The 21,703-nt window shown below is 43.5% G+C and overlaps 1 protein-coding gene across 1 annotated transcript in view; it reads left to right on the top strand.

The window, feature by feature from the left end:
• The window catches only part of Kcnh8 (potassium voltage-gated channel subfamily H member 8), a 418,565-nt gene that overhangs the window by 118,225 nt on the left and 278,637 nt on the right, over positions 1-21,703 (top strand). Inside the window, exon 2 of the mRNA XM_008849967.1 lies at positions 3,348-3,581. Coding sequence (XP_008848189.1) covers positions 3,348-3,581 — 234 coding nt within the window. The remainder of the gene's footprint in view (positions 1-3,347; positions 3,582-21,703) is intronic.

Genomic DNA, 21,703 nt, shown 5'->3' with positions numbered 1-21,703 from the left:
TGAAAGTGAGAGCGATAGCTCAGGTTGAATGGTGCCTTTTCATGATCACCTTTAAGAAACTCATGTATAGATCATATACAAGAAACAACTAAAACACAAGTCCTAGATATGAAAGTATAAAAATAAAGTTCTACCAAATACTAGCAGAGCTGCTAATGCTGTAGCAGTGGGGATCTGGGCTTTAGCAGAATATGCAGTGTTTATTCATTCCAGGGCTTTTGAAGATTGATTTTTAAAATTTTATGTATATGAGTGTTTCGCCTGCATGTATGTATGAGTACCAGGTAGGTGTCTGGTGACTGTGGAGGCCGGAAGAAGGCATTACATCTCCTGGAACTGGTGTTACAGGCAGTTGTGAACCCCCATGTGTCACTAGGAACTGAACCTGGGTCCTATGCAAGAGCAGCAAGTTCTCTTTAACTTCTGAACTGTCTCTCTAGCCCCAACCCGAGGACTTTTGACATGTCATCTCTACCTATTTTTGTCCTAGTCCAAGGTAACCATTTTCAAAGCCTGGCATGTTAAAGGTCTCAATTCTTCTAGATGATTAACTGTGTACCATTGACTTCAGACTTGCATGGTGTCTTGTTATTATTTATATTCGTGCTCTAACTATAACATTTTAAAGCTAGAAACCATGCCTTATCCTTACTAACACATTTCCCCCAGCAGTCTCTCACCCTAGGACTTGCCATACGGTGGGACCATGTCTCTTGGCATTGTCCTACAAAAAGTCAGTAAACATGTCAATGATCTACTGGCAGGTAGCTTGTGAAATCACAATTACAGCTCCTTCATGCCATGTGGGGACTTCGTCAATCGTCTGCTCTTACATTTTCTAATCAACCTCTTAGCCAAAATTTTAAAATGGAAAGATAAAGAGACAGACTAAGGTCAGAGAGTGAAGCAATGAAACAACACTGTGTGGACTTAGTAAATCCAAGAGGTCAGCTGGACTCTAGAGAGTTCCCTCCTCTAAACTGAGCTAGAAATCCCACAGGGTCATAACTATGTGACCTTGAGGACAGGGATCATATACGGTTTGGGCATCTAAACTATGTCAGCTAAATTAACCTAGCCTAAGTTACTCCATCTTGCCCAAAGCAGCCATTTCAGGAGAAGTACCTTTTACCCTACTTATGAAAGAAACCTAGAAGGGAGAAGCAACTTTGAATTCTGAGAAATGGCCTGACCGCACGCCACAGGGTATTATAATCTAGGCCGGCAGTTGACTAACCTATCTTGCTTCTGTAAACCTGTTTCGCTTACCCAAGCCCGGGTCCGCACAATAACCAATAGTTGATTGGTAAATTTGAAGTTTGCTATTTCAAATTTTGCTGTGCTGTATAAACCTGATTGGCCCACCTGTTCTTCTTTCTGTATTCCTATAAATATTCTGGCCGACTGGTGTCCGCTGCTGCTTCTATTCCCGACACAGACAGTCCAGTCAGCTGTAATAAAACTTTACCTTGATGCTTTCAATTATGTGGTGTTGGTGATTTTTATGTTCACTGCTGCTCCTAGTCCTGACAAAGACAGCCTGGTCGGCCAGAATAAAGCTTTACCTTGCTGCTGTCAATTAAGTGGTGTTGGTGATTTTTATTCAGAATCCAACCTATAACAGCATCCATATTTTGGACAAAGTCCAACATTTAAAATATTCAATAAATTATACTGTGAGGTACAAGAAAGCTGTCAGTTGAAGATAATCTAGTTTACTCCTACGGCTCCAAAGCAACATTTTATGCAAAGTTTGCAAGTGTGGGTGTTCAGCTCTGGCTTTGTGAGGTGAGAACAACTGGGGGATGGACACAGAGGCTGCCGCGGTGATTGGCACTCTCAGGCAAACTGAAACAAAGCTGCGAGTGGAAAGTCCTTGGAAACTCACCACAGATGCTTAAGAGGAGATGGGGAAACCATGGGATGATGTTCAGTGCCTGTCCGGCCGGCCACTGGTAAGTGGCTGCAGTACCTCCTTCCTCATGACACATAAAAAGCTGCCTGTTGCAGAGCTCAATTAAGCACAGTGTTTTTAAGTAGACGATATGTAATGTAATTTTATATAAAATTCAATGGGAGCGCTGCAGAGTGTAGGTTAAGATGTTGCATCCCTCTGCCCATAGCCACACACTCTAGAGTTGAGCACGGCCACCAGCACTGCATTTATCTCTTGGATATGTGTGAACATTTCCTATTGGGTTCACGTATGCATGTCTACATATCTGTAGTTTGTGGCAAATGGTTCATGCTCTAACACTATAATAACTCATATTTTTCATTTAGGCTCTTACCTCATAGTTCTTTATATTTTCATGTTTATTAAATGTTTACAGCCTCAGGTTCAAATATGATTGACTTATGGATGGTGTGCAACATTGTTTCAGGTGTAAATGAATGAATGAATGATTTTATAACAGCTTGGGATTCATGAAACCCCATTAGCTACTAGGCATTACACATGCCTTAGTTTAAAGCCAAGCTCTAGCTTCTTCCTATAAGCATGTTATCCATCCTAAAAAGTTCATTCCAAATTCCCTCCTGCCACAATCTTCTCAGCTCGGTTCTTGGTCTCTCTACAAAGCATATTCCTGAGCACTTAATAAGAGTTTGCTATTTTGATTCACCTCCAATTCTAATTTGCTGATACAATAACCATGAGTAGGTAATATTATTCTTAATTTTTATTATTTGTTTGTACTGGTAACTTTTTTAAGCACTGTCACTAATCCCTACAACAGGGGTGGGTAAAGCTCAGGGGAAGAGCACATGTATAGTACGTGAGAGGCCCTGAGTTTTGAACCCCAGGGTCACATGTGCACACGCATGCATACACAGACATATATGCATACATGAACATAACACACATGAACATTCACATATCACACATTCACACACATACACGCATATATATACATACACATACATACAGATGCACACACATAATCCCTACAACACCTCTGTGAAGGCAGTGGTGCTGTAGTCTATGAGGTTGGCCTGCCAGTACCCTGTCAGCCTGTCAGCATCCCTTGACTCACCGTGAGATTGTGTACAAATGTCTCCTTCTAAGCCATCATGGTTTGAATGTGTGATGTCCTCACTGATTCATGATTCATGTGTGTTATCCTTCCTACCACCTGGATGGTGAGCACCTCCATAGAAGCCAAAGTCAGTCTAGCCTGTACCTCGGCTGCCAGTGTCAGTCCAAGTGTTGGAGTCTCCTCCAGCTCTACACACGAGAATGCCCATCTTAGACACTGTCAGCTGAGTGCATGTGCTTCTAACTTGTGGCTGAAATTGTGACTTGAAGAGTTGATAGTGACTGAACACCTTCTCCTCATTTTCTCCAGATAGCAACTTCATCCTCGCCAACGCCCAGGTGGCGAAGGGTTTCCCCATAGTCTACTGCTCCGATGGCTTCTGTGAACTGGCTGGGTTTGCCCGGACGGAGGTCATGCAGAAGAGTTGCAGCTGCAAGTTTTTGTTTGGCGTTGAAACCAGTGAGCAGCTGATGCTTCAGATAGAAAAGTCACTGGAGGAAAAGACAGAGTTCAAAGGAGAGATTATGTTCTACAAAAAGAACGGTGAGTTGCCTTGTGTGGTGCCGGCCGGAGCTGGTGAGAAGTTGCCCCTCCTTCAACTCAGTAGTTGCTCCATAAGTCCTTTCATGGTATTTCACATAAACACAGTCCGTGGGAGAAGCTCCACAAATGGCTTGGATGACGGTCCTGTTTAGTCACCACTAAATCCCCTGTGAATTGACATAGCATTGTCTACGCAGTGTTAGTGTTTGACCTGAGTCAGTATGTTAAAACTACCTGCACCATGACTGCACAGTAGTCGTTCTTAAAGTGCGTGTCGTGAATAGCTGTTGTTAATAAATAAAAAGTGTATGGGGCTGGAGCGATGGCTCAGTAGCTAAGAGCAGCGACTGCTCTTGTGGAGGACCTGGGTTCAATTCCCAGAACCCACATGGCAGCTACAAACCATCCTTAGCTCCAGTTCCACGGGAATCCAAAGCCCTCTTCTGAGCTCCATGGCACTGCACAACATGGGTGCACTCACATACATGCAGGCAATACACTCGTACACATAAAATAAAAATAATAAATAAAATATATAAAAAATAAATAAATAAAAAGTGTCATCCAGGGAAGGTCTCCCAATTTTTATGTTTTTAAGAACTACATCTCAATCCTAGTCATTAAAAATGGAATTGCCAGATTTCCCTGGGGAATAGGAATTTCATGTAGAGCACATCAGCATACACACTTATTTTCTTCAACTCCTCTCTACATAGTCTTTCTCAATTCTTCCTCAAACTGTAAAGACCAAACAAGACAGAGTAGAGTTACGTTGCCCAGACTCAGAGCTACCAGCGGGGAAGTACCAGGTGTTTTCTGCTGGGTGAAGTTTTGTGGGTCTCTTCTCAAGGACAGAGGGCCTGGAGCAGGGCATGGGGTCTGCAGTACTCACATCCTATGTGGGAGCAGATGGCCAGCTCATCGGCCCTTCACAGAATCTAAAAGGTTGCATATGTTAAATAGAAGATTATAGTAAGTCTTCATTTCATTTCATCTTACTAACATAAGCCCCTAAGTTCTATTAGTGTATGGCTACCAAGTTAGAAAATATATTTCTGACATTCTTTGTAGTTGTATGGACATACCAGTAAGATTTTGAACCGTGACCTGTGAAAAGGATTGGTTTATGTGACTTCTAACAAAAGTCTCAAAAATATAATTGTCCTCCCTCTAATCTCTCTCCTACCACCATATTATGGACAGAATCGTGTCTTGACAAGAGATCATAGAACGAGTCTATAACCCCTAATGCAATTGTTTGGAGAGAAACCTTTAAGAAGGCAGTTAAGGTTTAACGAGGCTGTAAATCTGAGGACCTAATCTAATCTGACTTCTGTCCTGCTAAGAAGTGGTAAGAGGGATGTGTGCTCAGTGGGTAAAGACCGTGTGAGGACAAGGAGGAAGGCAGCTCCCCGAGAGTTAAAGAGAGAAACCCAAAGAGGCTCCAGCGTAAGCATCTTGAGCTTGGATTTCACCCATCAGAACTGTAAAAAAAATTCTTATCGTTAGTATCCCATCTGTGGCATTTTGTCATGGCAGCCTTAGAAAACTAAAGTAGGAGGATCAGAAGGTTAAGGCAAGCTAGACATCCAGCTTTGCCCATTTGGCAAGGGATAGAGCAGTGGTGTGGGGCATAGTAACAGGTCAGAGGGCATGTGAATGGTTACCATCCACCTTCCCTTGGAGACCAAAGCAAATACATTTCTACCACAGTTGAGCCCCTGGATTTGGGAGTCTTTACATTATATTGAAGTGGCACTCTAGCTCAAAGCTTCTTGCCCTTGTCAGTGTTGACAGCTGTCAGTCAATCATTGTTGTGAGAGGCCACTCCACGCACTGACAGCATCAGTAGCTCTGTGGTCTGCACACCTTCTTCTTGGTACTTTGAGGCTGCTGATGTCATTGTTAGGAAGAAGCACAGAAGCTCCATCCACCTTTAGAAGTTACTTGTCCTTGGAGGACAAACCCTGACATGTGGACTCCAGACCCACAGTCTCTGTGACCTATTGGAGGACAAACCCTGACATGTGGACTCCAGACCCACAGTCTCTGTGACCTATTGGAGGACAAACCCTGACATGTGGACTCCGGACCCACAGTCTCTGTGACTATTGGAGGACATACCCTGACATGTGGACTCTGGACCCACAGTCTCTGTGACCTATTGGAGGACATACCCTGATATGTGGATTCTGGGCCCACAGTCTCTGTGACCTATTGGAGGACACCCTTCTAGAACAAGATGCCCCAGTTCTTTGGCACCAGAACCATGGTTCAGACCATCCTATTCTTCTCAGGAACAATAGATCAAGCCTACTTAGCAAATATATTGAAAGGAAGGGGTTCAAGCTCTATGTAATTACAACATTAGAGTGAAAAGAGGGCCTGAGATAAAAGAAAATGGAGGAAGTTACAGAGGCTGCAGACTGCCAGAAGGCTGATAAAACTACCATCCCCTGGAACAAAGAGGAAAGGATAGCTTTTGTCCGAAATATCCGCTGACTGCAGTCTCATCCTTCCAGAGGTGCCCTGTGTAAGTCACTCAGAGTCCATTTAGTGTCTTCCTCTTTATGCCTCTTCAAAATATCCAGTGTGCTCCCATCAAGAAATAGTCAATCCAAGGACAATGGTGCAAAGGATTGGGCCTTCGGAGGACCTGTAAGGAAAAAGTAGGCAGCATGTAGTAAAGACCCGGTCTCAAAGGATCTCCTGAACCCATTTTCTTAAAGTATGCCTACAGCCTTGGACATGTGCGGGTGAAAATCATTCATAGCGCCAATCCCCTTTAAACAGTCACCCTGGGGAACTGCCTGGCATTCTGAGCCAGCTAATTGATGTGGTTACATGTGATGAGATTGCCGTCTACCCTGTGCTAATCGTGCTACATCGGAACCATTTAGATGACTATCTGCCTCTGCATGCAGTTGGGACTCTGAAAGTACATGCCGTGCATCATCAGTGACTGTTGCTGGAGCCTTGCGTCAAGGGGAGCATTTGTCAGATGGTAATTCCCTGGTAAATGCTTGCAGAGGGACATGGAAAGGAATTCTTAGGGGGATTTATGGATACCTGATGGGATGTCTGCATTTCAGACTTTTAAAAATATGCTTATGACCTCAAAAGTCTAACTTCTCTCCCTTAAGGATATGATGACTTTGCTGTGCTCTGGAATTCCCCTCTCCTGGCTCCAGAGTCAGGACGGATGAATCTCATGCCCCTTTGGATATTTATAGCTGAGTCTTGTGGCTGGTGGTACGCCTTAAATGGCTCCCCGTCGTTTGCCCCTCGCAGACAGTTTAGATTTCTTGCAGTTCTCACCCTCCCTCGGCATTTATTGACTACCATCTTCTTCTCTTCCCGTGGGAAGTTACAGATGAGCGTATCCATCTCTCCTCACCGAAACACGCCAGACTGAGAAAACAAACGTATGCATTCCTTCATGCTGTTACGTTTTCTCAAAAGTAGGAAGCCCAGCATGGTCTACATGGTGAGTTCCAGGACAGCTGGGCTACAGGGAGACCCTGTCTCAAAAAGACAAAAAAAGTAGGAGGCTCCCTCCAAACTGGTCCAGAGTTGGCCTGGCAAGAATCTTCTCTCTAATCTCGACTTCAAGGTTGCTTCTGTCTTTCCAAAGAGCTGATCCACAGAGCTCACCACGCTGTGGGTCAGATCACCTCCAGCTTTTCCTGCTCTTCCTTAGGGTCCCTCAGCCAGACAATTGTCAGGCTGAGATACATGTGACTCGACACATTCTCCCTTTTGCTAGCTTCCTTGTTAAACTTTAGTGACAGGGATTAATACGCCTTCTGTATATCACAGAAGGCCATCATGACTGGAACTATCAGTCCCAGCCCCCATATGTTCATCAGAACACTTCTTCTCTGTAGAAAATTTAACTTCTGTTTGTAGCTGTACCACCCTGAACATACCCAGTCTTCTCTGATTTTGGAAGCTAATCAGGGTCTGGCCTGATGAATATTTGGATGGAAGAACTAACCTTCTAAACTTATTTTCATATTATGAAGGTCTGATAACATCACTAGCCTTCTCTGGGAAGAAGAAAAACATGGCTTCCAGGAATAGGCCAAAGATTTAAGCAAACTTAAAATGATATATTGTAATTTTACAAAAATGTTTTCTTGGTACATTAGTGTGTTCAAGACACTGTCATAGAGGATTGCAAACTGGGCATCTTAAACAGCAGGAATCTGTTGTCCCACAGTTCTGAGGCCTGCAAGTCCAAGAACAGTTGTCTAAAGGATTGGTTAGTTCTGAGGACCATGAGGAAGAGTCTGTTCCTCATCTCTCAACTTGTGTTAGGTGGTTCCATGGCAATCTTTGACACATGTTGGCATGAGGAAGCTCAGCTCTGATCTCTGCCTTCCTTCTCACATCGAGCTTTCCTTGTGCGGGTGTCTGTGTCTAAATTCCCCTCTTCTGAAAAAATATTCTTATAGTTTGTTTTTCATTTAGCTTTTGAAAATTTCATATGACATATTTTGATCATATTTATAGGCCCTCTCCTATCTGTACATCCTTCCTATCCCCACTTGATTTCATGTACTCTGTCATATACGCACACACACACACACACACACACACACACACACACACTCCTGTAGAGTCAAGTTTGTTTCCCCGGATGCCCTTCAGTGTGGATCCATCCATTGGAGACTGGCTAACCTGCCCAGAGGCACACCCTTAAAAACTGACTCTCCCCTCCCAGTAGCTATAGGTTGACAATAGTTCCTCAGGTAGGGTTGGAGTTTCCCATCTATTTCCCCAGGTCTATGCTGGGATTTTTATCTCTGCCTTCCACGGCTCCTCATTGTGGAAGAGAGGGTAGAAAGACTGCAAGGGGCAGACATAGTGGATAACTACAAAGAAATAGTTTTCAGGACAGCTGGGCAGTTACTCCTATGAACTCACAACAATAGTGCCAGCATGCACAAGTCCTACATAAGATCAAGCCAAATCCTCCCTTTTAGAAATTTCTTATTAGATTCATTTATTATTTATTTATTTCTTTTGTGTGTGTATGTGTGTGTGTGTGCATGTGTGCGCATGTGCATGCCATGGCACACATGAGGAGGTCAAAGGACAGTTTGCTGGAGTAGGTCCTCTCCTTCTACCGTGGGAGCCCTAGAGACTGAACTTAGGTCTGCAAACATCAAAGCAGGTGTGTTTAACCCACTGAACCATCTCATCTGCCCAGAGATTCTCTTTTATAAGGACCCTGGTCATACTGTATTATGTCCTATCCTGACAACTTCCTTTAACTTGATTATCTTTATAAAGACCTTATCTCCAAATATGGTTACCTCATGAGGTACTGGGGAATGACCTTCAACATAAACTCTTTTCAAGGGGTGGTGGGGGGCACATTTAACCTTTAGCACCCAATTGAATTCACATTAGATTAGGAGTTAAGTCACCTGCTCAAGACTATGCCAGTAAGCAGACAGTTGCATAGAAACATTCTTGCTCTTAAACCCCTGTGCTCAGTACGGAAGTGGAGATAAGGCCTCTTTCCAGGGTGCCTTGAAAAGTAGTGGGGTACTTAGCTCCATAAGCAGGGGATTGCCTTTGTCATTTAATGGGTAATAGTCACAGAAATGCTGAATGTCTTATAGGGTGTGGAATGGTATATGTGGGCCTTACAGCTGAAGAATTTTCCAGTGACGTACATAATTTTCTAATACCCTGCCAGATCTTCCAGTGGTAAAGCATTAATTTCCAACTACCTGAACACACAGAGTTTGGTTTTCCACTGTATTTCCAAGAATATAAACTATCCTGAAAGTGAGGGAAGACTGAACTTTATTTTTTATTTTTATTTTTAAATATTTATTATTTTTATCTTATGTGTATGAGTGTATTGCCTGCATGTGTGTAAGTAGAACCACATCATGCAATGCCCATAGAGGTCAGAAGAGGGCATAGGATCCCCTGGAAGTGGCGTTACAGAGACACTTGTTCATCACCATGTGGATGCTTTGAATCAAACCCGAGCTCTCTGCAAGAGCAGTCAGGGCTCTTAACCGCTGAGCCATCTCTCCAGCCCAGAATATTATTTTGTTCAGAACTTCGCCATGTCAGAAAACCCTGCCACTGATACACAGTGCATGTCACTGATTCAGCATGGCCACCTGGGAGGTGTCTGCACCTGGAGCTGCTGTGCGCACAGTGGGTTCACATGCTGGTCCAGCCCTCCTCCCCCTTAACATACCAGCACTAGCTGGTCAGACTCAGTGCTTCTTGCTATGCTATATGAAATCACTTCTTGTGTTATGTTATCATTCATAATATACATACACGCATGTTATGAAATTAATGTGTATAGGTGGGCAAGCTTTATTGTGATGATAATTTTCACTCTCAATAGTAAAGAGTGAGATGCAAGTATTTGTTCTAAGAGGAGCCTTGGGATTGATGGATGATGAATAACGTTTTAACAAGCTTATCATTCTATGTCACCTTTAACGTTTGCCATCCCATGTACCATGCTCAATATCTTACAGTGTGTGTTTGTGGGTCTCACAACTGAAGGATTTTCCAGTGTCTTACATGATATTCTAATACCCTGTCAGATTCTCCAGTGGTAAAACATCCTTTTCGGATCTCCTGAGCACACAGAGTGCTGCTGTAACTCCCCTGGCGTGTCCTTCACACCGTGTCCTTCACACCGTGTCCTTCACACCGTGTCCTTCACACCGTGTTCTTTTTCTTCACACCGTGTCCTTCACACCGTGTCCTTCACACTGTGTCCTTCACACCGTGTCCTTTTTCTTCACACCGTGTCCTTCACACCGTGTCCTTCACACCGTGTTCTTTTTCTTCACACCGTGTCCTTCACACCGTGTCCTTCACACCGTGTCCTTCACACCGTGTCCTTCACCCCGTGTCCTTCACACCGTGTTCTTTTTCTTCACACCGTGTCCTTCACACCATGTCCTTCACACCGTGTCCTTCACACCGTGTCCTTCACCCCGTGTCCTTCACACCGTGTTCTTTTTCTTCACACCGTGTCCTTCACACCATGTCCTTCACACCGTGTCCTTCACACCGTGTCCTTCACCCCGTGTCCTTCACACCGTGTTCTTTTTCTTCACACCGTGTCCTTCACACCATGTCCTTCACACCGTGTCCTTCACACCGTGTCCTTCACCCCGTGTCCTTCACACCGTGTTCTTTTTCTTCACACCGTGTCCTTCACACCATGTCCTTCACACCGTGTCCTTCACACCGTGTCCTTCACCCCGTGTCCTTCACACCGTGTTCTTTTTCTTCACACCGTGTCCTTCACACCATGTCCTTCACACCGTGTCCTTCACACCGTGTCCTTCACCCCGTGTCCTTCACACCGTGTTCTTTTTCTTCACACCGTGTCCTTCACACCATGTCCTTCACACCGTGTCCTTCACACCGTGTCCTTCACCCCGTGTCCTTCACACCGTGTTCTTTTTCTTCACACCGTGTCCTTCACACCATGTCCTTCACACCGTGTCCTTCACACCGTGTCCTTCACCCCGTGTCCTTCACACCGTGTTCTTTTTCTTCACACCGTGTCCTTCACACCGTGTTTTTCTTCACACCGTGTCCTTCACACCGTGTTCTTTATGCAGAGTCACTTTTTAAAACCCAAATTATTTGAAAGCAAAAGAAAACGAAATCATTAATCTATGTGGAAGATCAGAACTAGTTTCAGGTAGTGGGCAACCAGGAGTGAAGACACAATGAAAACATTGTTTTAAAGCTTTCTTTAAAATTTAAAAAGTGGAAAGTAGGCGGTGAAGTATAGATGGTAATGAGCCTAAATGAATATGCAACGCCACGCAGCACATGCTATTTTACTTAATGTCTATGGTGAAGTCAATGTCCCAGCTCCCTACCTGCATACTTCTGACTTCAATAACACACTTTATGTCTATGCATAGTTAAGTGTGAGCCATTTATTACGGCCTTAAATAATCATATGTACACCCACAGTATCCATATCACATACCGTCTTTGCTCAAGTGCATACATGAGGTGCCTTAATCAGGGGTGTTCATACTTAGTCTTACAGGTTCAGCTCTTGAGGGAGGACACAAAAAATAAATTTCCTCATGAAATTCCTCTTTGTCATGATCAGATTATGTAAGAAATGTTACTTTCCATCTTTATTGAATTAACATTTATATTTAAAGATACGTAGCATGATATTATAAAACATGATGGTATAAAGTAATTGCTGTGATGGCACAGATTCACACACCCATCCTTTCACATAGTTGCCTTTCCCATGAATTCATGGCAAAGACACATAATCTAGTGAAACTAGTAAAAGCCCGAATGCAAATGCACCCTTCGCACTGCTCACTGCTTCCTCTGTTTGGAGACAGGGCCTCACTGTGCAGCCCACGCTGACCTCAAACCTGCAATCCTCTTGCCGTAGCTTCCTGATTTCTGGTGTTATGGGCATGCTCCATCCTTCCTGGTTTCATACATTTATTAGTTCATTTATCCTCTTCATCCTATATTGCCCGCACTTTCTGTTCTTTGACCTACATCTCCTGGGCTCTCTCTCCTCCGCTCTGACCCTGGTAGCCACTGTTCCATCTTTGCCTTAGTCTCTTTTCCCTTTGCTCTGATTAAATATCCTGAAAAAAGCAGCTTAAAGGAGAAAGAGCATATTTTAGTTGACAGCACAAGGTGCAGTCTGTCATGGTGGAGTCACTAAAGCAGTGGGAGCCGGAAGCAACACATGGCGTCCGCAGCCAGGAACAGAGAGGGAGAAATGCTTGCTTACAAGTGCTCAGCTCCCCCTCTCCATTTTGTACAGTTCAGGATCCCAGCCTTGGGAATGGTACAAGCCACAGTGGTGGACCTTCCCTCTCCAGCTAAAGTAATTCCCGCTGGTGTGACCAGAGGCTTATCTCCCAGGTGATTCTAGATTCTGTCAAGTTGAAAATGAACAGTATCCACCACAATCCTTTATCTATATTTTTGATCTTCATTTATTTACTTTTATTTTTAGGTTAGCATGCAAAGTGATGGGCTTCAGGGTGCTTTCGGTTTCTTAAGAATGGCTACATACTGTTTTCCTGCCAGTCACAGCAATCCACATTCCCACCAACAGTGCACAGGTGCACCTTTCTCCACACACCTGCCTACACTTGTCTTATGTGTTATAACAGTCCTACTAGGAATGAGATGGTAACTCATGGTAGTTTTGACATATATTTTCCTAGTAACTGGTGAAGCTGATCATCTTTTCATTTACCTTTTAGCTATTTTGTGGTTGCACATTAAACAATGTCCAAGTTAACTGCCCATTTTCCTGTTGGATTACAGATCTTGCTATTGAGTTGCAGGATTTGTTTATAAGTCTTGGGTGTTAACCACTTATCTGATCTGTAGTTTTAAAATATTTTTCCTAATCTGCAGGATGTCTATTTGTTTTATTGGTACTTTATTTGACTGTACAGTGTTTAGTTTTATTTAATCCTATTTATTGTAGCCTGAATTTTCAATGTGATGTTTAAGAAATCATCATTAAGCAACTTTTTTTTTTTTGGTCTTTTTTGAGACAAGGTCTCCCTGTAGTCCCAGCTGGCCTGGAACTTGCTATGTAGACCACACTGGCCTCGAACTCACAGAGATCTACCTGCCTCTGCCTCCCAAGTGCTGGGATTAAAGGTGTGCGTCACCACTCCCAGCTTTCAGATTTATGCTTGTAGCAGTTTTATGTTTTCAAGTTTTTATAAATTATATCAGAACTTTTATTCATTTGAGTTGATTTTTCTGTTATAAATGCATTTTTGTGTAACATAATTTCATTTTTTTTAATACGAAAAATCCACTTTTTCAGCACCATTTATCTTTTGATTCTTGGTGCATTTGTTAAAAATTAGGTGGGTTCGTGTTTGGATTTACTTGCTGGCTCTGTATCTGTCCTGCTCGCCTGTGTGTCTGTTTTCATGGTGGGAGAACACGGCAGCTCTGGTTGCTACGACTCTGCAATGGAGCGTTGAGTCCGGCGGTGTGACACCGCCAACATTGCTGGGGTATTTTTTTCTTCATAATTATTTTGGCAATTTTGTTTCCTTCATGTTTCTATGCAACATTTAGAATTTCTTTCCCTTTCTCTGTGAAGAATTGGGATTTCTGTAGTGATTGTATCAGATCTGTACCTTGCATTCGATAATTTGGAAACTTTGACCATGTTAATTCTTCTGAGCCATAAACATGGAATATGTTTGCATTTTTTTGTGCTCTTCAGCTTCTTTCATAAGTCCCCACTGTCCAGGTCTCTTAGTTTTATTATTTTTCTCCAAACACTAAGTTTATATATATGAAAGTATTGGTGAATTCTTTCCTACTCAGTATTCAGTATGACACTGTGACAGATTTCTAGAATATTTTATTATACCCTATAGGTATTTTAGCATTGGAGTTCAATGTATGAAAAGAGAAATCTCCCTGGGGTTTCACAATGTAAAATTGTTTTCAAAATCAACATTGTAAATGTGTAGCATGTATGATTCCCCAGTTTGACTACTGAGGGGATGGGCTTGTAGGTAAGCACTGCATAAGAGCCAAACCTCAGAGCAAAGTGAGTCTTGCTCATCTGTGTATTAAGGTGAACAGTAAGATGGTCACATTTAATAGAAAGTGTGGTTTTTACCCCTGTACCTGGCACGGCCCTGAGAGCTCTCACACAGCAGTGTTTGTAGTTAAGACATCTAGAGACCAGTGGGGGAAGCCAACCAGGCATCTGTTAAACAAGACACTGAGACACCAGTCTTGATAGAAAGTAAAGGGTACTTAACCCTAAGACTGAGAGACCTGAGAAGGAAAGAAAGATTCTTCAAGACAAGAACATTTTCCCCCCGGAACCTAGGACAAGGCATTATAATGGCACGTGAGATGTTTCTCATAAAGATTACCAGCACCAGGAATCCTGCCAGGCATGGGTGGGCGACGCTAACAGTGACTGAGAGCAATTGTTACCAGGGGAGGCTTCAGGACAGTGTGCTTCGATGTGCACATGGTTGGAAGTCTGGAAGACAAGGCGATGGGAAGGTTCCCGTTGACTTTTAGAAGTATTTGTGAAGATCTCGAAGGAGATAGCATTTCCAGAAAAACTGTGAAAACAAGACTTTGAAAACTATTTTTCTGTGAAACAGTTGCAACCATATTCTTACAAACTGGTACAGTAAGGCAAAACAACACAGTTTATCCGGTGCCACACTGCTGTATAATATGGTATTTACAACTTGGATGCTTAAAATATCTGCTGTTGGGTCTTACATCTTGGGGAGTTGGGAATCTGAGCTGGACTGGGGCAGTTGCTTCTTGTGTGTGGAGTTGGTAGAGACTGGCCGTGTGATGGCGCTGACATGGAGAATTTTACCTTTGAGTTAAGCCCCCCTGGACCCTAGAAAGCAGTGCCCTCAGATACAAATGTGTACTGCTCTTAGTTGTTTTGTCTAAAGACTTTTTTATCTTGTTACATTTTGTTGTTGTTGTTGTTGATTTGTTTCTTAAGATAGTGTCCCACTAACTTCTAACTTGTGGTCTTCCCACCTTAAATTCCTAAGTGCTGGATTATAAGCATGTACCTCTCTACCCAGTTAGCCGAAGATATTTTAACAGTTTTCCATATGATTTTCCAGTCTTAATAGGAGATGAGTGTTTTTGTTTTTCTCTCCATTATCTCAGAAATTCAAGTGCAGTCAGCAATCTCAAAACGTTTGCAGCAAAAGGACAAAATACTCAAAAGGCACCAGCAGGTGTGGGCTGTATGGGTGGGGGCTGGGCCTCGTGAGCCCACTTTCTGCTTACGTACATTCAACCTCTGTCCTTGTAAATGTGGGTAGCTTTCCTGGTCCACTCAGATACCTGAATGAGCCACTTGAAGACAGAGCCTATTGTTTCTCTGTGGCTCTAGTTAAGGCTGCAGTGATCACTATGCAGGGCTTTTACGTCAGTCCAGTGAGTGAAGTGTTCTATGTGGACCCACAGATGAATAGAACAAAACAAGGAGACACCTGTGTAGATGCAGCTGTAAGACATTCATCAGGAATTGCTTCGCTTGGTCTGTGCAGCTGAGACTTGGCGTTCACTATGACAGTAGATCCTGACACAGTTTTAGTCTTCAGAGTTGACCTCAGCCCCTCCTGGGTAGTACAGACAGTTTCATAAAATAGTAACAGTTAAAGAGTTACTAAGTGTTCACCATGGGCCGAGCTCTGTGACTTGCTCTTCTAGCTTTAGAGGCTCTTTTCATCAACCCTTTGAGGCAAATGCTACCCATATCCCATGTCACAGCATGCCTCACAGAGAAGTTTATTGAAGGGCTGGGATCCAAGTCCCACAGCCTGACTCCCAAGGCTTCATGTTCACACAGTGACAAACCCAGGCTCCTCACCTAGGAAGCCCAGGGCTCGTCACCTGCTGCAGTCAAGAAGTGTGTAGATGGGCTTCTCAGGTACTATCCATACCCTCAGGGGGAATAATTGGGAAACTATCAAGAATCTATTAAGTCTTGTCTCTGTGGTCATCCACTACTCCTTCCCCATGAGCTAAGAGGAGATATTACAAACAGTATTTGAGAATCACTGGAGCTCAAGAAGTTCCCTTGGAAACAAAGATCCTCATTCTTTTAAAGGTCTGTCTCTGGTGAGGGTAAATGACACTGAACTTGCAGGATCGTGCCCTCGCGAACACCTTCCTGCCACAGTTCCTATGGACACAGCAAGGCCTAGCTCTGAAAGGCTCCATAAAGCCTTTAAAGTTAGAACGAGGGTGGTTTGGAGTAAAATCTCAGCTCTCTACTGCTCAGTAAGTTTTATTCCCAGCAAAGCAACTTTGCTAAAATGCGCTTCAGCAGGTTACCTCTGAAAGCAAGATCCCTTCCCCGCATAGATGTCTGAGGAGGAACTCAGTGAAAGAAACCTGGGCACACAGTGTCAGGACCAGGCACCTACATTGCAGGGCCCACTGTAAAGTGTAAGTATAGACTGCTTTGTTAAAAGATTACAAAGAATTTTAATACAAAAACAATGAACCATTAAATGGAAGCATGGCTCTCTCTGCCAATGGGTCCTTTGTGTCGGTACAGGTCAGGTCACATGCTCACAATGATGGCTCCGAATATAATAGCCATTTAATGAATATTCATTCCTCTTGGACAATCTCTCCCTTCTAGAAAAACCTGAGTAGTCCTAAAATGCTAGGCTTGCAGAACCTTGCTGTTGGATGCCTGGGATTCAATGGCTGACCCTGGCCTACTCTATTCTTGGTCCCTTATTCTTACCACTGGAAAGTCATGGGTATTTATCCATTATCAATTCATTTTAAGCCACTTCTAGATCTGTGCCCCTCATATCCTTTCCTCGTGGCCTCCAGCACCATCTACCCACAGCACAGATCTGTTCATTCTGTCTGCCCTCCTTTGATTCCTTCTTTTCTCATTGTTGCGGTTTGAATGTGAAGCATCCTCCAGAGGCCTGCATTTCAATGCTTGCCCCAGCTGGCAGTGCTCATTTAGAAGGCTGAGGAGGCTTTGGGAAGCAGATCCTCTTTAGAGGAAGTGGGTCACTGAGAATGGGCCTTGAGATTTTATATCCCAGTCTCACATCCAGCTGACACAGTGTTGCCACATCCAGCTGACACAGTGTTGCCAGCTACTGCATACTCCTGCTGCTATGTCATCCCTATTGTGATGGATTGTATCCCCTTACAGTGTGAGCCAAAATAAATTCTTTTTCCCTTAAGCTGCTCTGTGTCAAGTATTTGGTCACAGCGAGAAAAGTTGCCAATACGCTCATTAATTATTTCCAATGATTCGTACCCCATCCTTCAGCCTAATTGTTTTATATGTTGTTTATGTTCCATGTTTTAATTTGCCTTATGCTTTTAAAGGTCCTTGATGTTCTTAAGGAATCCTACTCACTACCCCCTACAGTCTCCCTCACACTAAGGTTAGTTTAAGCCCAACTAGGTTTCCTGTGTAGCTGTCCTTTCAGGCATCTTAGACTTGCAACCCCATCTTTCTCCTTTATTTCTCTTTCCAGTTCCATTGCTAGGATATTCTCTTCTATTCTATGTTTGAAAAAAAAAAAAACAAAAAAACAAACAAACAAAAAAAAACCCTTCCAACCTTAACTCAGATATAGGGAACGAGAGGGAGTAAGGCTCTGAATTCTATGATGTTGGTAAATCAAAATCTATTTGCACATAGGAAATGACCAGGTTGTTTCAAGACATTGTAATATAAGAGTATGGGAGGCAGCCCTCTGTTGCACCCTGGGTCCTGCTACCTTAGCTACCTCAGCTACCTCTTGGAGTTGGACCAGGGCTGGCACAAGGCAGGTAAATAGGTGACATAACCTAGGTGAGTAGTGTCTCCCTAAAACACAGTGTCAGGAAGTACCAAGGCAAACGTAGCTGGGATTTGACCACCAGAGACTGCAGACACGAACAGTAGCTAGCACGAGGCACAGAAGTTCCCATATCCTGTATAGGAGGGCCACAGATGACTCTGACTATTAAAGGAAGAAGTCTTTTTGTGGTCATGGAAGTTCAGGTTCATGAATGTTTCTCAGGACTGAAAGAGCTCTTGAGGAAGTAGTTCAAACGTGGATGTTTCATAACTTGGCAAGATGTTCAAATGAATTCATGTTTTAGAAGTACATTGAAAACAAAATGTAACAAAGTCCTCTTACCGTTGAAAGCACTTTTACTTTTTCTAGTGTGCTAGAATGGAAAAAAAAAAGCAAACTCCTGACCTCTGCATAAGAAGTTCAAGTCCTTGTACAGTCATTAGCATGCTTATGATTCAGGAAAGCCACTTAACCCTTCAGTACTGAATCTCTCCTGTAGCAGGCAAGCAGCAATATTCATCTCTTAAAGCTGGTGAGAAAAATCACATGAGAAATGTAAGCTACAGAGAAATATTAGATGCTACATAAATGCCTTTGTAGAGACTGTCTATATCCACCGGACAGAAGAGCCTCCATCACTTAACTTTCTGATCATTGGTTTTCTCATCAGTAAGATGTCAATAACATAACATCACCTTCTCCAACAGTTTATGCGAACTATTGCTTCTAGAGTTCAATGCACAGTATCTGACATGTGTGTATTCAGTAAACATTAGCTAACACTCTTCCAAACAATAATGTTGCTGTTGCAAAGTTCAGAATCTTCTTACAGTAATTAGCTTCATGTTTGACTACAAATTTTGAGCACCAGCTAAGTTTTAGCCAAACACTCCACTTTGCCGAAGAGAGAATACAAGCAAAAGAAAAGCATTGCTCCTGACCCCTCGAACCTCATAGACAGGGAGGAGGGACTGGTCATATAGTCACACAAACATGCCAGCTAGTGTGAAAGCAAAAAGTTGCAGAAATCTGTGATGGGGATACCACAGCGATCTGACCCAATAGGGAATGTCTGGAAGGTTCCAGTGAGGAAATGGTATTTGAATTGTATTTGAAATTGACTATGTGGAGGAGTGAATGAAAGGATTTGGGGTTCATATATGAGCCTGTCCCATTTGAGAAACGGAGTGAAGACAGATACGTATCACACAGAACAGGAAGCTAAGATACATCAGATCACAAGAGTTCTTTTGTTTTGTGTAGTTTGTTTATTGAAGATTTATTTTGTAATTTTTATTGATGTGTGTGTGCGTGCGTGCGTGCGTGTGTTTGTGTGTGTGTGTGTGTGTGTGTGTGTGTGTGTGTGTGTGTGTGTCTGTCGTGTATGTGTTGGTGCCTGTGGAGGCCAGAAGAGGGTGTTGGATTCCCTGGAGCTGGAGTTACAGGAGGTTGTGAGCCACCCACAGTGGATGCCTGGAACTTGAATGCCAGTCCTCTGGAAAAGTAGGATGTGCTCTTAACCCAAGCCATCACTTCAGCCCCACAAGAGATTGTGTAGAATTTCCATGTGTAGGCCATGGAAGGTTGGTTTGATGAGTCAAAATATCTCTAGGGGCCTACAGCCTTTTACCAAGGTCATCTTTGCTACCATGTGAGGCAAGAAACCACAGAAACGATGGTTACTCAGGAAAGTGCTTTGAAGATTGTGAGGTGGCGACCAGCCCTACCAGCATCATCTGGGATTGGGAGCTACTGGGCCTCTGTGCAGGCCCGAGTCAAGCTGGGGTGAGCCCGGGACTCTGTGCTTTCACAGTCTTCTGGGTGAGTCTGATGCACATGAAAGGTGAAGCCCAGGCTTTTCTCAAACAAGGTCAGTGGAAACTGATGATTGAGGGGCTATCTGACCCATTTTAGAGATGTAGCTAATAATATTGAAAGGGTGTGCTGCTTGATTCTGGTTTGGGGGATGTGGAAGGAGGAAGTGTCAAGATTGGCTCTAAGGTGTGAACCTGCAGCAGAAACCCCCTCCTCTTATGTTCTGTTAGTGTGTGAACTTATGTTTGGGGCTCACAGGGAGGAAGAGCCCGGCACGGCTTCGTGTTTCATGTGGGCATTTCTTCTACTGGTTTATTTAACATGCCAGCAGAGTGCTGTTGATAGGCTGTAAGAAATGCCATCATAAAAAATGACCTTGAGCCAAAAAAGGAAGTCTTATGAACTGGGACATCTCTACCACCTCTCGTAATTGGCTATACAACCAAGTTAGGGCCAGAAAGCTGATTTCTGCTAATGATGAACGAACTTTTATTTTTGAAATCGTTCTCAGAATTCCTGTTTGGGATTGACTAAATTATCTTTGGAAACATCATGTTCCACTATTATTCTCTTAAAAAAGAACTCTCAGAAATTCACTAGCGTGAAACAGCAAAAGAAGTGTTGTTAATGGTTCCCTGAAGATTCTACGAGAAGGAAAAAGTGCTGAACTCACGGTGTGATTGAGATTTCAAAAGTCCCTCACTATTTAAAATTGCTCCTTTGTGCAATGTCTTTAATAGATCATAAAATATCTGTTCTTCTCCATGCATAAGAATGATTGCTAGAACAGGACTTTCTCAATTTTTAAAATCTATTCTTTGAGAATTTCCTACATGTATAAAATCTATTTAAGTCATATCTCCCTCCCTGGCTTCCCCCAGACAGGTCTCCCTGTATCCCCCCTTCCAACTTCATATCCTTGTCTTTATTCTTTGTAACCCACTCAGTCCAGTCAGCACCGCCCATATGCCTAGCGGTGTGGGAGCATCCGCCAGAGCCCAAAATCAAGCCAGTCAATACATGACATGGAGTAGGGAGGAATTCATGGAGCCCCACCTCTATCCGAAAGCCGTGGACAGTCGACGGCTGTGGAGTGGGGGAGGTCAGTCTTCTTCAGGGATGTGGCCCCTGGTAGGCCTTTCGCAGGCAACGGCAGCTGCTGTGACCTCACGAGTGCAGTGGTTCTGTGGTGTTCAGAAGAAATGGTTTCACTCCAGTCCTCCCCAGCCGCTGGCTCGTATTGCCTTTTCCCCCTTCTTCTGCCGTGCTCCCCTCTGCTCCATAAGAGGGAATGTGTACCTGGTACCCTAACCTAGATACGAGCCTGTGGCTCCAGAGCGCCCCTGCTCTGCCTTGGCTCTGTGCAGCCTCTTTGATTGTATCGTCACTCAGCAAATGCACTTCGCTTTGTGATGCAGCTGATAAAGCTTCTACTCAGTGTATTGACTGCCTTAGTAACTTTTGTCATACGTTTGGATGTGAAATCCTAGTCAGAGATTCCTGCTGGCAACTGACGGCCAGGCCTACCACTTCAGGTGAGGGATCATCGATAATGTTCTCATTACTGCACTTGGAAGGAGATAACTAGTCCTCACTTAGGAAAATGGATTGTCTGGGGATTACCTCCTCTTATGAGGAACTGTAATTGTAACCAAAGAGACAATCTGATTCCCACACTCCTTAAACACTTTGGTAGTAGAGTCTGTTCAAAAGCCTCCAGAATCAAGAAATATCCTTAGGGCTAGAGAGATGGACTCAGCATCATGGCTGCAAGGTCCCCTTCAGAGCACCCACATTATGGCTAAGAACCATCTGCAACTCTGGTCTCCAGTTTCAGGGGATTCAATGCCCTCTTCTGGCATCCATGGGCATTGCACATATATGGTGCACTTACATACATGGAGGCAAAACCCCCATACACATTTTATATATATA

The sequence above is a fragment of the Nannospalax galili genome, unplaced genomic scaffold, assembly GCF_000622305.1.
Source record: "Nannospalax galili isolate Female #2095 unplaced genomic scaffold, S.galili_v1.0 scaffold364, whole genome shotgun sequence".
Taxonomy (NCBI): domain Eukaryota; kingdom Metazoa; phylum Chordata; class Mammalia; order Rodentia; family Spalacidae; genus Nannospalax; species Nannospalax galili.
This window is presented reverse-complemented; position numbering and strand designations above follow the sequence as displayed.